At 40.6% G+C, this 20,279-nt stretch overlaps 1 protein-coding gene across 1 annotated transcript in view; it reads right to left on the bottom strand.

The window, feature by feature from the left end:
• elp4 (elongator acetyltransferase complex subunit 4) overlaps window positions 1-20,279 on the bottom strand; it is a 55,568-nt gene that overhangs the window by 22,060 nt on the left and 13,229 nt on the right. Inside the window, exons 7-9 of the mRNA XM_030129714.1 lie at window positions 19,226-19,414; window positions 15,030-15,138; window positions 12,890-12,996 (exon numbers count right to left, since the gene is read on the bottom strand). Coding sequence (XP_029985574.1) covers window positions 12,890-12,996; window positions 15,030-15,138; window positions 19,226-19,414 — 405 coding nt within the window. The remainder of the gene's footprint in view (window positions 1-12,889; window positions 12,997-15,029; window positions 15,139-19,225; window positions 19,415-20,279) is intronic.

The following is a 20,279-nucleotide window of genomic DNA, read 5'->3' as shown; positions in this document are numbered from 1 at the left end:
AATGGAGAGCTTATAGAGAACTAAATTGCTCCTATGTTCCTCCGTCTGCCTCCTTTGCATATGTGTCAGCCACTTTGTCATATTCAAAAAGAGAATGGATTACAGAGGGGTGCAGGTGAAATCCAGAAACAAATGTTGCATCCCTGGATCTGATTTTTCATGAACAACGCCGCACACAGAACTTCACTTGACCTGACATAGTGCTGTCATTTATCTGCCTTCAGTGACCATAATACGGGCCATGTTCATACTACAAGCAACAGTAGCACAAACATGATCTTTATAATCATACATGACTGATTTTTTTTTTTTTCATAACAGGACAAAACATGTGGGATTTTATCTTTTCTTGACCTGGTTCCATATGTGGTCCTAAATCAGATACACATTTGATTATTTTTTTATTTTGCATCATTCCATCAGTGTGATCTCAGTCTTAACAGTCCAATCAGAATTCATACATGTCACTTTTAAAAGGAAATTCCTAACAACTCTGGACCAATGGGATCACTCACATGCTGTTCAGTAGTTCAAATGCAACGAGTACATGAATGAAGCAGTAAAATTTATCCAAAACATCACATACATTAGACACAAAACCCAGAAAGGGACCTTTTTACAGCAAAATAGATAGCGATAGTACATAAAATATTTTCCACAATGTGTGGTAGTACTTTTACTGAAGGCAATGACCTGGACACTTCCAACACCTCCAGTGTGACAACTTCACACTGTAATCTGATCTGATAGCCACATTTAAAAAACTATTGTGAACAGTCACACAAAAACTCAGATCTGAGCAGAGAGTCTAGCAGGGGGAATGATGCCACAGTGTCATATTGCTCTATTTCGCAAAACTGAAATATAGGGGTTAATATCTTCAACGTTTGCTGCCGGGAAAAAGCTCATCAGTAACAGGAACTAGTCACTTCACATTAAAATGAGCTATATGTAGCTGTAAAATATTTCAAAATTACCTGAATTATCATCAGAGTGTTGACTTAGATGAAACTTACTGTTATGTTATGTTAATCTTACGTCATTATGTTTTTAGATATGCATTTCAGAGTAAATTGTACTGTTTAGTGCAGCTACTGACAACACAAATCTTATGGAAAACAGCTAATAATATGTGATATGTAGTTTTACAGAGGCTGTTCGCACGTGAAGATTATAAGACAGCAGTATTATTTTGACAAGAGAAGACTTGTTGATAAATTGTACATGTGTATATATGTCCAAACAACACGTTTCAGACTTTATTTTGTGAATGACAGTCTGTGCGTCTTGTGTCTTGTGTTTATTCATTGGTGGTTTTGGCAACGTTCTGGCATGCAATGTTGATAGTTTTTGACAATGACAAAAACAATGTTTCATATGACCCTTTTAAGGCAAAAGAATGCCTGGTTAATACTAGGTCTGTGTCTGATAAAACATTCAGCTTAAATGACTTTTTCACCTCCCATGATTTGGATTTTCTATTTTTAATGTAGTGGTAATGAGTCAACCGTTGCTGATGAACTCAAGTAAACAGTTCTTTAGTTACACACCTAGGTGTCCTGGCTTTGGGGACAGACCGGGTATGGTTTTCAAGAATCACTTTATGTTACAGACACTTTCTTTGGGAGATTTTCTACACTTGAATCACACTGTAAAAATAGACCCAGTGACTAAGGCAGTAGTCTGTGTTTTGGTCTATATGCCTCCCAAGCCAGATAGAGACAGAACATTCAATTGTCAGGAAAAAAAAAGGATTCATAAGAATCCTCAGACTAACATATGGAGTAACCTTTGTGGCCTTCCGGGACTCGGGGAGTAGTGGTGAGGTATCGGGGGTGGGGGGTGGGGGAGTAACGCTCCGAGGACGGTAGGCACGCTAGGGAGAGGTGAGCTGTCACCCCCCATTACGATCACTGCCTGAGCTCAGAAAGGGGGAGGGGGAGGAAGTGAGCAGGCAAAAGAAAAATACTGGCTCCTCGCTAACCGCCATCTAGAGCCATCCTCAGGCCTCAGAACCCTCTGTCTATGGCTGCCTCCTGGGAAACACTTGCACGCAAGTCCTTCTCATCCCTAGCTCACGGTGGAGCATAATGTGTGTGCGCAGGGGTAGGAGGGGGAGGGGGGGGTGGTTGGGCTGTGTAAGCAGAATGTATGGATTTTGCGTAACAAAAGACAACTGTGCATGCTTTCTTCAAAGTAAGAGGATAGACTTACTGAGGTGGCTTAATTAAAAGTTGCTGAGAAATAGTTGTCATTAAAGTTGAAAATGAAGTCAAAGGAAAGAAGGCAAGGTACTTCAATGGTCAGACTGACAGCCAGCAAATCAACTTCCACAATCGATAACTGTCATTTGCACACACTGAAACTGTGGACAGTGGAACAACATGAATGAACACAATAAAAGATACAAAAAGTTTGTGGTACCAGTCAGATAAATTATATGTCAGTCCATAAGAAGCTTGCCTCAGATTTGACCTTTTGCTGCCTTTTGTGTGAGTTTGGGTGAGTGCTGCTTAGGCGCATTCTGTTCCCCAGATCCCACTCCTAACACCCCTGTCACTCATCATCACTCATCATTGTTAGGGACAAAAGGAAAGTTTGGTTAAGCCACACACTGGAGTATTCTCCCACCCAATGCCTCCCCCACCTTCACACATTCACATATGTGCATTAGGTAGCTCGTGCACATGCACACACTACCAAAGCAACAAAGAAATTTGTCCGAGTTTTGCTGCATAAACATAACCCCATCAAATCATCATCTTAACGTCCAGACAAAGTCATAAACTTTTCGATCACCCTCCATCACCTTGTCCTCAAACTTGCCTTTTGAAGTGCAGGCTTGTCCTCCGAATGGCCCTCTGACTCAGCCATTGAGTGTAATTAAAGTCTATTCAGAGCTCTATATGTGTCCTAACTATCCTCCATCATCTGGCTGGGCCTTTCAATAGCCACCTGTGAACTCTGAGGAACAGGAACACTTGCCCTCGTAAAATTCATGAGCCCTGCTACATTCAGCAGGCGCTAAACTTCCCTCAATGGCCAACACAACTTTAAACAACTCTGTGTTGACTGTTGGGTGAATCCTTTTTAAATACAACCATATTCACAGTAGCAGGGGTTAAGTAGCTCCCGTGATTAGCTGAAACAAATGCATTTATGGTGTGTGTGGAGATAAAGAAAAAAAAAAGAGGATCAAGAGAACCAATTTGTTTTCGTCAATCAGTTGCTCAGTGAGGGATTCCTGACAGAGAAACATTTACAAAAAGCGTCAAATTAATCCAGCATCACTAAACCTACTTTTTGTGACACAAACTGATAAATGAAGTTAGCTCATACTTTGTTGCGAGTTATTTAAAAACTATGGACTCCTCATAGTAAGACCTGTCATTGGATAAGATTTTCAAAGAATGCGGGCCTCTAAAAATGCTAACATTTAATTGTTATATTATTTTGTAATACAACGAAAAGGCAAACTAAGTGACTACACATTTAGTATATTTAAACATATCAACACAGGTAAAGGTAATAACACTGGAACAAAAGGGGATTTAGTTTACTGTCTGAATACAACAACCACAAAATAAATGTCAGAACTAATTTTTAATTTAAAATAATACATTATACTTAATTAGGAATGGGGCAATTTGTAGATTCAGAAAGTTTAATAAAGCGGAATGAAGTTTAAGCTTCTTTAAATCAACTGCAAATGATAAAAGTGTTGAACTGCTTAAAACTGTCTTAACTATTGGGGGGGGGTTTGTGAATCCCATTTGATTACTTTGACTATGTTTTCTTATTCATTAACATTACATCAGCCAAACATCCATTATTACCACACACACAAACACACACACACAAATACATCCACACACTCTCCTCCTCCTCCTGAACCCCCAGGACACTGAGCAGTGAGAGTGTGGGAAAGTTATTTTTAGGACCCAAGCAGAGAGCTTTCCTGAGTTTGATGCTCCTGCTCCGGATCAACATTCCACCTTTGAACCACTCCGACCATGGAAGTGTTTGTGCCCACGATGACAATTTTAACTTTCTGTGCAGAGGCAGCAGTGAAGGCTGGTCGGCTGGTTTACCTCTAAACCCTTGGCTATAAGAGCAGCAATTTGTGTGAACACTGCAGAACAGACACCATTAAACACTTTGCATTTAGCCCTAAATGCTTGGATAATTCAGCCCTGAATTATGGGACACTTTATTTCAATATATATGCATGATTGGAAATAATACAAAGTCTGAAATTAACAGCAGAGGTTTCAAAGTACATATATTCGTTGAGCACAGGTTAAGGACATGTACTAGAGTTAAAATCATTCTGATAAAAGCACTGCTTCAACCTATTTGCTCAAGCAAATATGTGTAAGTATAGCCTCTGGGGTGTACTTCAAGTATAAAAGTAAAGAGTAGGCATTAATGGACAATTTTACTAAATGTTTCTGCAAATAAAAAAAAATAAAAAAAAGTCTACAATTTCTAAATCAGATCACAAATTACTGATGCCCTTCTCTGCAGTCTAGTCTCCCTTTTCCTCTCTGCTTTGGTTTCTTCCATCTTTTGCATTGCTTCTCTTCTTATTGTGTTTGTTGTGCATGATATTCATTAATGGGTACACCAAAGGGTCATTTTGTATGTGTTATTGTTCCATCCATTTAGGCTGAAATTGGTCCAGATCTTTGGAAGGTGTGCAATAATGCAAAATAAAAATAATTCCCTTCAAATGCATTAAGACTAAAGGCTTTTTGACCTCTGTTCAGCCGCATTATAGAGCGTAAGTGCAGCATGCAAGCAATTTTGGCCACAGCCTAAACCAAATTAAGGTGAAATCAATGTGGAGAACATCTAAACTAAGTGACTTTCACCAGTTCTAATGGATGTAGATGGTGCCCTGTGGGCGTCTTTAGGAAGTTTTACTCAGAAGCTTTTTGGATGTTGTTTATTATCTGCTCCTCCTTTTCCAAAGAGTTCAACACAAATAAATCACTGGGCTACAAGCAAAATGTTTCTAAATAGTGAAACCAATAAAGAAAAAATATGTCAGAAGTCCTTCTTACTTATAGTTGTCAACATTTGTCATGAGGTTAATATTTCACATTGTTTGAATTAATGAAAGAAGGAGCATCACTCAAAAAGAATGAGCTATAAGTGAGATTTCTAAATCTACTAAATAAACATACAAAAGCCTATGTATGTGTAATAACACTTCATCACGGATCCTGGAAATATTAGCTAACCAGCACTTTTGTCATTTGTTTCCAAATTTGTCTTATCAAAACATGCAGGATTTAACACATTTTATCTCTGAAGTAAATAATCTCCAAACATTGTAGTCAAGTGTCATGATAATAATGGCCCCAAAATTAATTGAAATTATATGTTTTTTCATTTTAAAACTTACATTTTTTTTTGCATAAAGTCCCAACAATCCTACAAACATGTCTCCACAACCCTGAAAACTTAACCAACCCATGTCTTCTGATATTCTGGACCAAATCCATCTTTAAGAAACACACGTCGGTTGAAAACAGCGTTAAAGACTAAAATCGTATCTCTACCCAAGGCACAATTGAATGCTAGCATTTTATAAACACTAGGAAATAACAATATAATCACTGTGATACCAAAGATACAGTGAAGACTCCACTTATAAGCACCGGGGGGGCTACGGTTCCCCAGTCACTACCATTATGCTAATAAAGCACCCATTCTGAACACACTTACATATACCCTATAGAGCCACAAGACCCCATGGATGCAGGGTGGCATGCAAGTAACAGCCTCTCTTCTTCGATTTCTAATGGGAGTTGAAGACAACTGGGGCTACTTTAATCAGGTCTGAGTCCAATGTGGCCAGTCTAGTCTGATGGGGGCTGAGTGGTGCATGGACTATGTTAAGGGTTCACTGCTCACTGATGAAACAGCTTCACTTCCAGGGTAAGATCCTGCAGACCACGCTCTTACTCAGTCTGGCAGGAGGAGCACATGTGCCCTGTTTTGTTTTGCTTTTATAGTCAGTGTTTGCAAGAAAGATTTCGGCACTGTGTTGATGTAGAATGGAGGGCAGCACATTTGGCAAAGTCCCAGATATTCTCTTACTGAGCTTTGACTCTACTAGTGCCAACACAACTGCTCCTGCTTTTATTTCCTAGGGTGTTAAACAATAATCACCTCAACAGGGTCTATTTTAACCAGTGTCCTTAGAGATTTCTGAACCTTGACCTTGTCAGTGCAAGCAAGTCTTTTATATCTAAACACCACTTTAGGCCAATTTCGCTGTTATAGTCAGCCAAATCTTCACTTACAACCACGAACTCTAGACACTTTTACAAAGGCAAACTATGAAAGAAAACATTAAGTTTCATAAACACTCAGAACATTTAATCTCTCAATAAAGCCACCTTTGAAGTATATGGGCACAGCGCAGCTGCAGATTAACAGAGATATAAAAATGAAATGATTGTTAAGTGTGTGAGCAAAGAGTTTGTTTTCAGTCAGATATTTAATTAGTTATTTTTTTTTAAATCGGTCTTTGATTGCAGGGGCTTTTTAACTTTTAATTTAATCTTCTGGTGTCATAGTTTGTGGATAAAAGACAGAAATTATGAATGAAGCTGTCAGAACTTACAACAGTCTGGTTCATTTACAGTTTTGGTGAGTTTTTTGGGTCAGCATCCACTGCATAAAGAATGTTGACTTAAGCACACCAGATTTGTTTGAGATGAAGGATAGAGCCTTAACAGATCAATGAGTTCAATGGGATCAAACAAGTCAGAATTAAAACGAGTATAGTGACACAATCTGTGCATGTCTTTGGAAACACATCTTACATGTCCTCCTTGTATCTTTTATTATTTCCTTTCTGTCATGTCATTTTAAACGGTTACTCAACATTGTTGTAAATAAGCACATTCCTTTAGTGATTGCTAAAGTTTATTTAAAGGTACAGAAAAGTTCAATGTCTTGGTCCGTTATGCCGTACAGAACCTCTATGTAATAGTAATGCTGATACTACAGTCTAACCAAAATAATTCCAATCCTGATGGAGCTATTACAGACAAACCCCCCAAAAAATGCCCCCCTCTGAACCCAAGAGTCTTTACAAGCTGGGCCTTTTCAAACACACATGCACATTTGCAGAATAGATAAAATCCTTGCTAAATAATTGATGCAAATCTGATGTATGTTGTGAATATTGTTCAGCTGAGGGGTCTGATCGCGTGCCACTGCCTGGCCTGCACCGAGCTCTCCGTCTTTCTTTCTCATTCACGCACAAACCATAAGCACACCTCATTCCAAAATGCAACGGAGGGTGGTGTGCACCAAGGGAGGAAGTATAAATTATTCACTGGAAATATTATTCCAAAGGTCCTTTCCCATCTGATTGTGGTTCCCAAGGTAGGTATATGAAACACAGTCAGATGTACAGGGAACCTAAGGATGGTCTGCATCCTAATAGGTTCAGGACATGTATTTAGTTTACTCTCAGTATGAAAATATTCATTGTGATCCTCTATTGGAAGTAAATATTGAATGACCCAGTTAGGCTCCTTCTCCATATAAGTTCTTTGTAACATTGGCTTACTCTGATCTTTAGTACCAAACATTATTTGAGACATGAGGAAGCAGATATACGACTAGGCATGGAATACAAACAAACACATAAACAAATACACAAACAAGCCCCAAGGAGTGGGTCTCTGTCTAACCCGTTCTGTATTCCACTATTCTTTCTTTCCCTTCCTTTATATTTCTTCCTTGATAAGACGGTTTGGTGCCTCTGAGGAAAAGCCCTCATTTTAATTAGACCTGACCTGAGAATCACTTAACTGCTCCTCTTCGCTTATGCCTCCCCCCTCCTCTCCAAGCCTTTGCTCTGTTCCTCACATAGGTCCATTAACACCCTTCCCTTGGCACCCACAGGCTTCAACAGGGGGCAGACACAAGCGTTGTCTTAAAGACGTTTTGAGGACATGCCAAGAAACATTAACCTACTCTTTACACACCTCCCTTGGACTATTTTACTTGGACTTCCTCTCTTCTTCTCCTGAACATCACCGTGATCCTATTCTTCTCAATTCAACCTAAAATTATGCTTCATTGGTAAATGTCAACTTGACAACATGAGGGACTGATGGTAAAAAAAATTGGAAGTTGGATTCGGATGTTTACAACCCAATACATTCTTATGATTGCACATGTCAGTAAATACTATCCACGGTCAATATAGCACTACATTCAACACATTTCATTATTTATTATTTCATTAAAGTATTTCATGGAGTCTGGTTATGTTGAATGACAGACTGGCTGATGAAGTATCTTGGACTTTCAGTGACTATTATTTTATGCAAAACAGGACTATCTGAGCTATACTTGCTGACGGAATTGAACAACGCACCACTTATTTTTTTCTTTGATAGTTGTAGAAAACTCTGAAACTATAACATGGAGTATGGATTGTGCTACTGGAATAGTTTATGGACACAGTGTCAGAAAATATATTTTATTCAACTTATTACGTAACAAAGACATAAGTGATGGGTTTAGATTTACTATAATTTCAACAAATGACTAAGGCAAATTTCTGAGCCAGCGGGTCCACAGAAAAGCCCCCTGTCAGCATTAATAACTGCCAGAATCCTTTCCCGCTTGGACAGACATGAACGTCTGATTCACAAGACAATTGTCTTTTAATATTGTTGTACATGAGTATAATGACAATAAAATCATTCTATTCTATTCGGGTCTCAGATTTGGCTTCCCATTCTTCAGACTGCCCGATTAACCCAGTCTCAGCCGATCAGCAACAGTTCTGGTTGCGCTGAACCACTCCAGGAGATGCACAACTATTGAATGACTGACATTTCAGCCTCCTGGACACAGCTCCAGTGGTCTGACCAAACTAAAGCGCAGAGATGGCCATGTTCCTCTCTGTTTGTGCCAGTCGTGGTATCTTTCTTGACAGTGATGAGGATATCGTGTTGCAATCTTTTTAAACAAAAGGACCAGACGCTACTCAAGGATGGTCTGAGAGAACTGTCGGCTCAGATGATAAGCTCAAAATTTTAGGTCAGACGTCAAACTGTATTTTGCTTTAAGCATTGAACCACTGAAGCAGAAGAGACCCAGAAGTTTGGGATTTTTACAGATTTCCTTCCAGGCTAAGACTTCTGATCGTTGATATGGAACAGTGATGTCTTTTTAAAATCTTTGAGTATATTTCATATTTCTAACAGTCATTGTTGTTTTTCTATCACTCTTCTCTTCACTGGAGATATTACAAAGTAGATTAAAAAAAAAAAAAAAACGTCAAATAAAAACCATTAACATTAACCTGAAAGTTCTCAAGTACTTTCAAGTTTTTCTTACAAACAATACAAATGAAAACTATACAGCCATTCAAATGTCACAGATTGCCAGTGAAACAGACACCTCGACATCGCCTTTCTAAGACAACACTAATTTGACACAAATCCTCATCTTATACTGTATTTGACCCTCTGACCTGCCTGTGGCCCCTGTATCCCAAAGGCACATTGCCAGTCAGTTTAAAGGGTCAAACAAAGGTAAACCAAATGTAATTGCATACCACCAACATTCTTCAGAGTTTCATCCTCAAAGCGTCTTGTGTTGTGAAACTAGTGACGGAGGCCTCTGTCGGCTTAATATGAGTAAGTATGAGAACATTCTCACACATATGTATGCGTGAGAAAGTTTCTATCACATAGATGCATGTGTGTTTTTCAATAAGTATGTACTTATATAGGATGCATGTCAATATTTCAATGTGTGTGACCAAGCAGTGTTTGTGTAAATGTCTATGAGTATGTGTTAATCTTGTCTAAACACCTAACACTCTCCTACCTGCTCAGACAGGGCTATGGGTTAATTCTGGCTTCGGGCGTCATGCTAATAAGGTCTCATCAACCGCAGCTTGAACTCACAAAAACATAAGCTGTTACTATGGCAACCTTATCACTGAGCCAGCAGAAACTTTGGTGACAGTGCAGTGATGGAAGTTTAATATGAGGAATGTACAAAAAAATGTAAAAATAAATATCAAAAATAACTACCCCTATTACCCCACATATTGACTTTTTTTCTTTATTGACAAAACTGGTGTTTTCAAAAACAAATGCTTTTCCGCATTCCTGAGGTGGTAGGTAATACAAGTGTGAGTCAAACAGCAGTTAAGAAATTAGTTATCAGCATGACTCCATGTGCACCTGAGTGCATGACCCAACTGGCGAGGAGCTGGTGCTGTCAATCACCTGTCATTCATCACCACTGCATCACAAATTAATCTAGACTGATGGTACACTGAGATATTAGAATATGAAAGGGAGTCAAGAGTTTAAAGAGGTACAAAGCAGCAGGTAAAGTGCCCTACAAAAAAAAAAAAAAAAAAACCCAATGGATGTGTGGAGGATTGTGAGCAGGGTAGAGGGAAAAAAAGCAACAAGAGGGCTGTATTATGTGGCCCCAGGCAGAGGAGTCCTGTAGCTTGAGTAAATGAGGTGATTAGTAGGGATGGTGTAGGCTGTCACATTGTCAGACACAGGGCTTAGATTCCTATCACAATCTCATGTGTCAATCAGTGGCCCACAGAGGCAGTTGACCAACAGGTCAAACATATGAGCCACGTCGTCATAGAACAGTAGTTATGCAAGCAAACTTATACACATACCCTGATATAAAATGCATATGCAATAAAGAGCCAGAGTAAGGTTATATGATTGTTCAATCTGATGTCCGTGCAACATTTACCTATTTGCAATAACAATTCCTTTAATTATCAGTGTGAAACCTGATGATAAATACAGTTTTCATGCACCTTAGACCCGTTTCAATAAGGTTTGGTGTTGGATTATAAATATAGGTTAGAGTATTTTCTGGATAAAGACATATTGGTTAATACTGAGTGAACATACACTCATATCTTCGTGACATCGCCCTTTCATTTGATGAACAAATTAATGACAGCCAAACTCATTTCCAAAGAACATAACACAAGAAAGTAATAGCATATTACAATGACAAATCTGTGTTTTGATTGATTTGATGCGTGACTGATGATACAATGTTCTGTGGGAAATTCCCTGACACGTGATGTGTCATGACCAGCTGCGATTGACATTTCATATCATGCATTCTCTTATGTCAACAAGCGCAGCTATTTTAGATTTGTCAAAGTCCTTCATATATCTCACTCTGGTTTTATTTTAATGCTATGTTAATAAGGTTAATATAAGACTAGGGCTTCCATTTAACAAGAAACTCCACTAAAGCTCTTTAAACAAGGGAACCAGACAAAGCTTGGTTTTAACAATGTGCTGCTGGGATATATGACACAGTAACCAGGCCCCACAGAGCTACAGGGATGCCCGAGGCCTCAGCCCCCTGGCCTGCCCAATACAGAGGCCTAATTAAAAGACCATTGAGGATAACCACCTTGACTTTTACGGACCTTATAAATCTATACTGTAGTGGCCTATTCAGGGGTGAGAGAAGGAGGGGGAGAGTACCAAAGCACACAGGAGAAAGGGTTAGTAGGATGGTAAAGGCTGGCAGGGATGACCGTGGGATGTGGGTAATGTTGGGAGGGGGCATTACTCCCCCTAACCTCCTGTGTGAGACAATGGGGCTCACTAAGAGCCAGGGACCAGAGGGTGTGATAAGGTAATGATAATGTAATGAGGACCAATCATGAGCCTGAGCTAAGAGGAGGGCCCCTTAATTTGCCTCTAGAGTGGTAGTTCAGTGACAGATTGATTGCTCTGAGTGAGAGCGATGATGTGACATGGGCAAAATGGATGCATCACTGACAGGAAGAGAAAGAGAAAGAGGATGAAGAATCATAAATCAAAATAAATGAACAAGTGGAAAGGCCACAGAATTCCACATTGTATATGTGACCTATACACCTCAAATGGTCAAAGTAATAAAGGGCTACAATGCCAAATTAAAAGAAGTCAAAAGGGAAAAAAAAAAAAAAAAAAAAAGAAATATAACCTAACAGACGTAGAAGTCCTTCCTGGAATTACCGCTGAAACCACATTGCAGTCCGTATCTTTCAATATAAACAGCCATACAAAATAGCCTGTATGCTGTAAGCTAAAAGCTGCTGCCTGCTGCACATTTTTGTTGACATGTCACAGCTGTTGCCGGCTTAAGACTGAATGAACAGTGACCTGCAAGACAAACTGAGTAGCACCTACACATCTTCTTCCCTCGGGAGAAATTATGGCTTAAACTACTTCTATTAGTATAACCCAGTTTGCTGTTTTAGTGCCTGCCCACGTCCCAGGATGCATTGGACACATATAAAACAGAGAACTTACCTTCAATTGCTGTATATATACCATCAATTTCACAACCAGTTAGTAACACATGCGTCTTCTTTAAAATGCAAACTATCCCTTTTACTCGCACTGATATTCTTTCAATGCATGGTTATGAATATAGATGAAATTTTTTCTCACTTTGTTGCCTCTAGATGTTACGCTGGGGGAAAGTGTGGCTGCAACAGCATATAATCAATATCTTCATCTTTCATTTTGGCACCCGATACCAGACAAACACAAACAGAGACAGAGCTGGGCTAATATGTGTGTACCTTTGAAACCTGATTATCAAAATAACACCTACTCTAACTGTGATGTCAACTTAACTACAAACTACATTAAAAGGAAACACATGCAATAGCTTTGTAAATAATTACTAGAAATTTAGACCAATACTTGTTTTAGTGTAAAAGACATATGACTGGTAAGAAAAAATACATCAGTGGAATAAAAGTGGGGCTAAAACACAAAGCAAATATTTGTTTGTTTTATGAGGAAACCCTTTTGTATGTTGAGTAACCATATAAACCAACCTCAATACTGAACTGTTTCCTCTTGAGCTTAAATGCCAGGTCCTTGTGGTCAGGGAGTTGACTCGCCAGACAGTTCAGGTGAGGCACTTGGCGCACATGCAGTAAACCTGTGAAGGACGCAGAGAGTAGATTAGATGTGATGCCAGTGAATAAATCTACAGTTACCTACCTACACTGGGTATGTATTACAATGCAATCTGCCCATAACAACCTTGTGCTTGACGGATGTGTTTGCTTGGATAAGTGTAAAGCCTTCTTAAAAGAAAAACAAAGAACAAGCCAAAGGTTATAAGGTGAGTCCAAAATCAAAGAGCTAAGATGTTTTATTTATACTGTCTGTAGCCACTGTGTGTGAAGTTCTGTTTTGTGATGTTTCCTTTTAACAGTGAAATAAATATGAGATAGTAGAAGAGAAGAAAAGAGAAGTAGCAATAAAGACAACATTTCAAGCATCGTAGTTACATCTGAGTTGTCTCTAAAATCCAAATTGTTAGTTTTTCAAAAAAAATAAAGAATACAAAGAATCAGTACAAGACAAACTACCACAGAAATAAATGTGCTAAATTGTGCTCAATTATCTATAAACTTGAGCATGTTGGGACTTCTGCCTCCTTTCCCCCACTGGCTGAAATATGAATATACTGTAGTATAATAATAAAATACATTAGAGCAATGAGGAACAGTATATAAACACACAAGGCAGACATTCATTCATAGAACTGAAGAAACCATTATTAATCCTAGTTTGTCACTTTCTGTCACCACAAAGTTATATTTTCATCAAGCCGGAAAAGTACTATAGAAGTGGGCTGGCATAAGTGAGCGTGAAAGAGAAAAGAAGAGATCGAGGGAGTAATGGAGAAAGGGAGACAGACAGACAAAGTGGGGGATGGTGGGTTCTCTCCTCTGTGCACTTGGGTGATTTCCCCTTGCATGATTTGCAGTGACAGGCTTCCCAGCATGCTTTGAGCAGCCCTGAACTGCTGCCGCAAACACGCACGCACGCGCATCCCCGTGCACCCTCACACTCGTACCAGATGCGTTTGCACTCATGAACACACATCAAAACAATCAAACAAATAAACCTATTTCACATCCAAACCAGAATTCCTCTGGCTGGTAAAACAGTGAGAAAGCATAGTTTTGAGCAGGACTGTCATATGAGACTAATTCTAAAGAACATTTTATGAATACAAAATGATTTTTAAAAATCATTCTCTGCAGTCAGTTAACATGCTTTACATGCCACCTGCCTTTACAATGCAGAGGAATGTGATCACTGTAGGACGTGTTCTCTAAATAAAACATGTTGTTGGATGAAACCAAAATCTGCCATTGAATGTTTTTACTCTTCATCTCTTCATCTGTCACAACCCGAAGAGAGGAGGGAGGGGGGAAATGAGAGGAAAAAGTGCAAGAGTGAGTGGGGAGAGAACGAGAGGCATGGCTAAAAATACCCCACTCGCTTAAATTGACCTTTATGCGTGGAGAGTGTGATAGAGTGATAGAAAAGAGGGAAGTGTGCAGGAGGAAGAGGGAATGGTAAAACCGTAAAGGAAAAGCGATGGCTAGGACCAGGAGAGCAACTACTGCGCCCTCCCCTCCTCCCCGTCTTTACTCGCTTCCGTCTCTCCATCGTCCCTTACCGGTGTCCTCAACCCCTACTGAAAGCCTTGCCCTCCATTTATTAGTAGAGCATGCTGGCCATGGAGACATTGAGCGAGAGATAGAAAGATAGAGGCAGAGAGGAAGAGAGAGTGATGGTGAGAATATCGATTCCCCAGTGTTGGTCTGCTCTGCTCCAGAGCCTCAGGGGTATGGGACTGGGGATGGAGAGGGGGCGAGGCGAGAGGGAGAGAGGGAGAGAGGCTCTGCTGGAGGGGGGGAGGCAGGGATGGAGGGGGTGAGGGTGCGAGGGAGAGGGGTACAGCGTGGCAGCTGAATCCCCCCCGGCCTGTCTACTGAGGAGCACGTCTGATTGAGCAGCAGCACACTAACGCGCACTGACAGCCTGGCCTGCAAGGGGGCTGCCCTGCCTCCATCCACAGCCCAGCCCCAGCCTTAATGCACTGCCTTGTGTATGTGTTTGTATTTGATGGAAAAGAGACAGAAAGATAAGCGAGTGTGTGTGCATTCTTACCATGGTAATCTTTGTAGAGTGGGTTGGCTTCCCTCTCAGAGCCTTTGAATGATTCCAGGGCTATGGCATTGTCACATAGCCTGGTTATCCTGCCCATTAAAGCTCTGTTCTGTAGGACCGAGGAGTCAAGAGAGTGAACGAGAGAGGGAGAGAGCGAGAGAGAGAGAGAGAGGAGAGGGAGAGAGAGGGCGACAGAGAGAGAAACATGAGCAGGTAATTAAAAGCCTCCTGACGGGCCATCAGTGTTGCAATTAAATTAGGTCATCATTTCCCGTGGCCAGGTCATTTCTGCCCACGGCTTAGGTGAGGGTGATGAGGTATAGAGGTGAAAGAGCTCAAATAGGGGTTACACAGGTGACCCTGGGGCAGGTAATGGACATACATCTCAGGTAGATGTCTACAAAAGAGGCCTGGAAAGGTCAATGTGACATTATTTTACTTCATCAAATAACAGTCTTTTTATGAATAGCGTTGCAGTTGGTGCATTTTGAAACCTGTACACAGCAGGGGAGGACACAGTGGAGGTAGGAGAGAGCAGCAGAGGCTTGATGAGGAGAGCTCCCCCTACTGGTTAGGTCAGTGAGTTGACAATGAGGAGGACAAACCCGAGGTGAATACAGTAGGTAGAAAGAATGAAAGAGAAGTTTACAAAAAAAAAAAATGGATACAAGGAGTGGAGGGGAGGAAGAGAGAGGGACATTGGGATGGAGGGAGAGAGGGAGTCCTGAATTATTAATCCTTTTGCCTCTTGAATCATTCACATCCTTCTCTCTGTGTTGGCTGCCACCGCCTAATGCAGTTTTTATGCCTTCATGTCTTTTCCCCACTCTTTCTTCTTCCTTTTCATTTTTGTCCTACTTTTAAAGTATGCATATCCCACCAGTCAGGACTGACAGCACTTACAGGGTATGTGAGGTCAGTCACATGCCACAATTAAAGCCAGTGTAAGAGTTTGGCTACAACAAATTATTCAAAGCATTAATGTTATATTGTGACCAATGGTGTCTATGTGACTGAGACGGCTAAATGCACTTTCAATTTTGCAAGCCTTATACAGGCTATTATGACTGTTCTGTACTTGCTTAAATACAAAAATTACACTCTTGGGCAAAGACTTAAAGTTTCAGCATCAGAAGAATCCAAAGTGTCCAGGCAGAGCTGCTTAGTGCAGTGGTAACAGGGCAAACTAAGGTCAGTGAGATTCGCATGTTCACCATAGTCCCTTGAGTTATTCAAGTGATCACAGAAACCTTGCCCTTAACCCTATTTCTTCCCTTTTTTTTTTTGTTTTTTTTTTTTAAAAGTGATGTATAATTGATAAGAGGCTCAAATAAGAGTCGGTTTAGTTCTGCAATGATGGCTCAATTAGCTCATATCCCATCAGTGTAAATCCCTTGAACACTCTGATCCTCAGCTGGCTGCCGCTGACTGGCAGGTCATACAGAGGGCCCAGCGTTCATCTTACCCTACAATAACCAACACACACTGAGAAAGCCATCACTTCATCTAACAAAATACTGATGAACTCCAATGTGTAATTACAACAATTATTTGGCTCAATGTTGTGCTTGCTTTTGCTTGTTTCACAGCACATGTCAGTGTCTGTGCTTGTGGTCAAAGATTAGCTGGCAGATGTTGCCTACAACTGCTCACACCGAATTTAAATCACACTGACGATGACAGGGATGACTTTCTGTTGATGTAATGTGTTAGAACAGAGGCATCTATAGAAGAGATAAAATAATGTACCATAATGTCAATCCTATAAATAAAGGGGACTCTCTGAAAGTTTACATTTTGTGAATACTGGAGCTGCAACTATAAATTGATTAGGTGTCAACTATTAAATTAATCTGCAACTATTTTGATAAATGAGTAATTGGTTTGATTCATTGTTTGAGATTATAAATTCAAAGTTTTCTGAATTTAGCCTTTTGCCTTTCAATGTTTTCCGGTGTCTTTGGTCTTCTGCAATGGTATACTAAATATCTTTGGGCTGTTGATGACACAAAACATTTAAGCATGTTCCGCTAATAATGAAAGACTAATTAATAACTGACCATGGAACAATTTTGCAATAAACATCCAAATGGAAAACATGACCGCATAATATTGAACTATGAGGCACAACATACAAATCTGCAATTACTCAATAGAAAATAAATAATAATGTAAGAAAAATGCTAAATCTATGTGAATGATGGGACGGAATCATCTCTTCAAGCCCACAGCAGACTGAGCTGAAAAAACCACTCAGCCCGACCGGTACAAACTTTTAGTCCAAATAATTGCAAAGGTCAGAACACCACTTAGTCTGAGCAGCAGGTGAGGTGTATGTGGATGCATTTTACGGAAGGTATTTTGTATTTGTGTGTGTTTACTTGTGGGGATGGGTGTGGTAGCAGGAGTTAGTATGATGGAGGAGGTACCAGGCCAGGACAAGCCTAATTAATGTTTCAGATGGACTGTGGCACTGGGCTGCTGTGAGGAGGCTTTCAGTGAGTTGTTCAGCTTCCTAAGCTGCTCAATAATGGATAGAGGGTCCAGTGTGGTCGCAACTAGCCCACTGTTACTAGTCTAGACAGCCTTCTACGGGCCATGCTAACTAAACTAACTAATTAAAGTCAATTGCAGACAGAAGTTCCACTAATAGGCCAGTTCTCCATCAGTTACACAGGGATCATCTTTTGCTAATCTGAAGTCGTATCCACATCACCAATGTCAGGTGAGATTCATAATGTTAAACTAATAACTAAGGCTATTTCATAGATGCCCATTTTAACAGCCACTCATTATCTCCATGTTGGCATAAGCACTCAACACCTGATTCAGGTCCAAAATTTCCCCCACTCCTCTTCTTCCCCCACTCATTCACTTCTCTCCCCAGGGTGGGAGGAGGAGGGGACAGATTAAGGCTTTGGAGGCCAGGCCAGAGAGGGACAGGGGGAACACTCCCACCACAGCTGACATCTGCTAGTTAGCCACTCTACCTTTTTTTGACTAGACCAAGGCCGCTGTGCACTGAGCATACAGGCCTGGAGCCAGAGCATGTTGTGACAACACAGCTGTTGTAAAAGTTAACCATAGGCCTATATCTTTGTATGAAGGCATTACAAATAAAGCAGACTCCTTGTTCGTGGCTGTGAGGACTAGGAAGAAAGTAGAGTTTAAAAACTACTGGCAACATAAAATATTTTTGAAGGGAGTCTCAGATGGCTGTTCTGGTGACTATGTTTGTATGGCTGGCTATGTCTAGGGGAGGGCTGTGGTTTGCCATATGCCTCAGCAGATGACTCCACCTTCACACTGAGAGGCCAGACTGGACACAGACGCATGCACACGGACTCATTGCCCCCCTCCACCCCCTCAAACACACACGCACACACACGACTACAAGGAGGGATATTTGTAAAAGAAATGCATACACAGACACACACACTCTTTGTGTACGGCTACAAGTAATTAAAGCCCAAACAAACAAACATAGACTTAGAGGCCTTTGAATGAAGTGTGCAGTCAACTGGGTTTGTCGGGTGAGTGATGCGTGGAAACAGAGGCCTCTTACAGGCCTGAGTCATACCAGGGTGACACTGAACCACGGGGTCAACAGGAGGCCCTGTTACAAAAGACTTCAAACTTTGTACCCCATTACTAAATGAGACAAAGTAAATGTACATGGGCCAAACGTCAATACATACTCTCAAAAGTTACTGGTTAATACATGACAATTTTGAGCCAATCCTGTCTACCTCAGAGTAGATAGAAGATAAATCCGTTCCTTAATTGCTCTTTGATAATTTTGCTCTAATGGCCTTAACCCAGGTCACATGGACACATATGGAAATGCACAGTGCAACAGAAATATTGAGATGATTCAGTTTAAATTGGAAAAAGAACCTGTCATAAAAAAGTGAAGAGGAGAATAGCACTTCCTTAGTGAGATATGAACAACACTGCATTATTACAGTACCACATAATTCTAACACATGAAGCACAAACAAACTAAGACATAAGCAGATGAACATTGGTATAAAAAGTGCATGAGTGTATAGATAGATAGATAGATAGATAGATAGATAGATAGATAGATAGATAGATAGATAGATAGAGTCAATCTGCATTCAATGAACACACAAGTTGTAGGCCTATACTTAGTAAATTGTGTTCAGTTGTTTTCATGTGTCAGACAGTCTTACCTGAATGAGATGTGAAGGCACAGTAACAACTGCAACTGACAGCGATGACCTCAGCAAAGCACGAAGTCCATACAGAAAGGTAGTTAAGGCGTGGCCATGCCTGGGGTTGTCATGGCAACACAGGTCATCACCCCAAAGAGTTGAGCCAAGGGAATGTAGCCCAATACGCAATATGTTACGTGATTTTGACTAAGAAAAAAGAAAACAACGAGGAGTCAGGAATATTATTTATGCATTAAAAGCCATGTATACAAAGTACATGTAATTCTTCTACCTTGTGGTATTACACTATTGTTGAAAAGCATTTTAATTTGATTTGAAGTTTCCACAGCGCATCTGAAGATTAACAGATCACCGTTTTTAAATAACTTTTGGAAGGTGCTGCTGTTTTGGATACTATTCTCAAACTCTGGGAGAGAGAACTGGACAGTCTGCTCACCAGCACAGACGATCGGAACACAGTGCCCAAACGTGACTGGACACAACTGCCCAATCACAGAGGCCATCTGACACACGCACAATGGACCTGTCAGACAGGCTTCCAATATGGCCGCCACCCAGAAACCCCAGCACATTCTTGGCACCACAGCAATGCTCTGCAGCCAAGGGGGCCTGGGTAAGGGTGGAGTGCCTTCCCTTGAAACCCTCCACCCCACAACAAGAGATCAACGGTAACCCACCCTCACGAAGACAGAGAAAAAGTGGCCAAACATAGGGGGATATATATCACTGAAACTGAGAGAATGGAGGAGCCTGTCCAAACTGTGAGAGGTTTTTAACCTTTAGTACAATTGCCTTTTATCAGGGGTTCCTTCAGGACGGGTCCTGATCATTGAGATCGGAGCCAAGAGTGATTAACAAAGCTCTGGCTTAAAATCTGCTTACTTCTACTTTTTTCCAACCACCCCACTTCTTGCCCATTTTACCCCTCCCCCTCTATTATCTCAACCCACCCAAAATCTCCACCCCACTCCCCATTGCTTCCTCTCCCAACAGTATGACCTAAGCTTCGTTTGGACCTGGATCAGAATCACAGGAATCTAAGAAAAATAAA

This window comes from Sphaeramia orbicularis, chromosome 3 (assembly GCF_902148855.1).
Source record: "Sphaeramia orbicularis chromosome 3, fSphaOr1.1, whole genome shotgun sequence".
NCBI classification, from domain to species: Eukaryota; Metazoa; Chordata; class Actinopteri; order Kurtiformes; family Apogonidae; genus Sphaeramia; species Sphaeramia orbicularis.
Note: the sequence above shows the minus strand (reverse complement) of the source record. Positions and strands in the feature narration are given on the sequence as shown.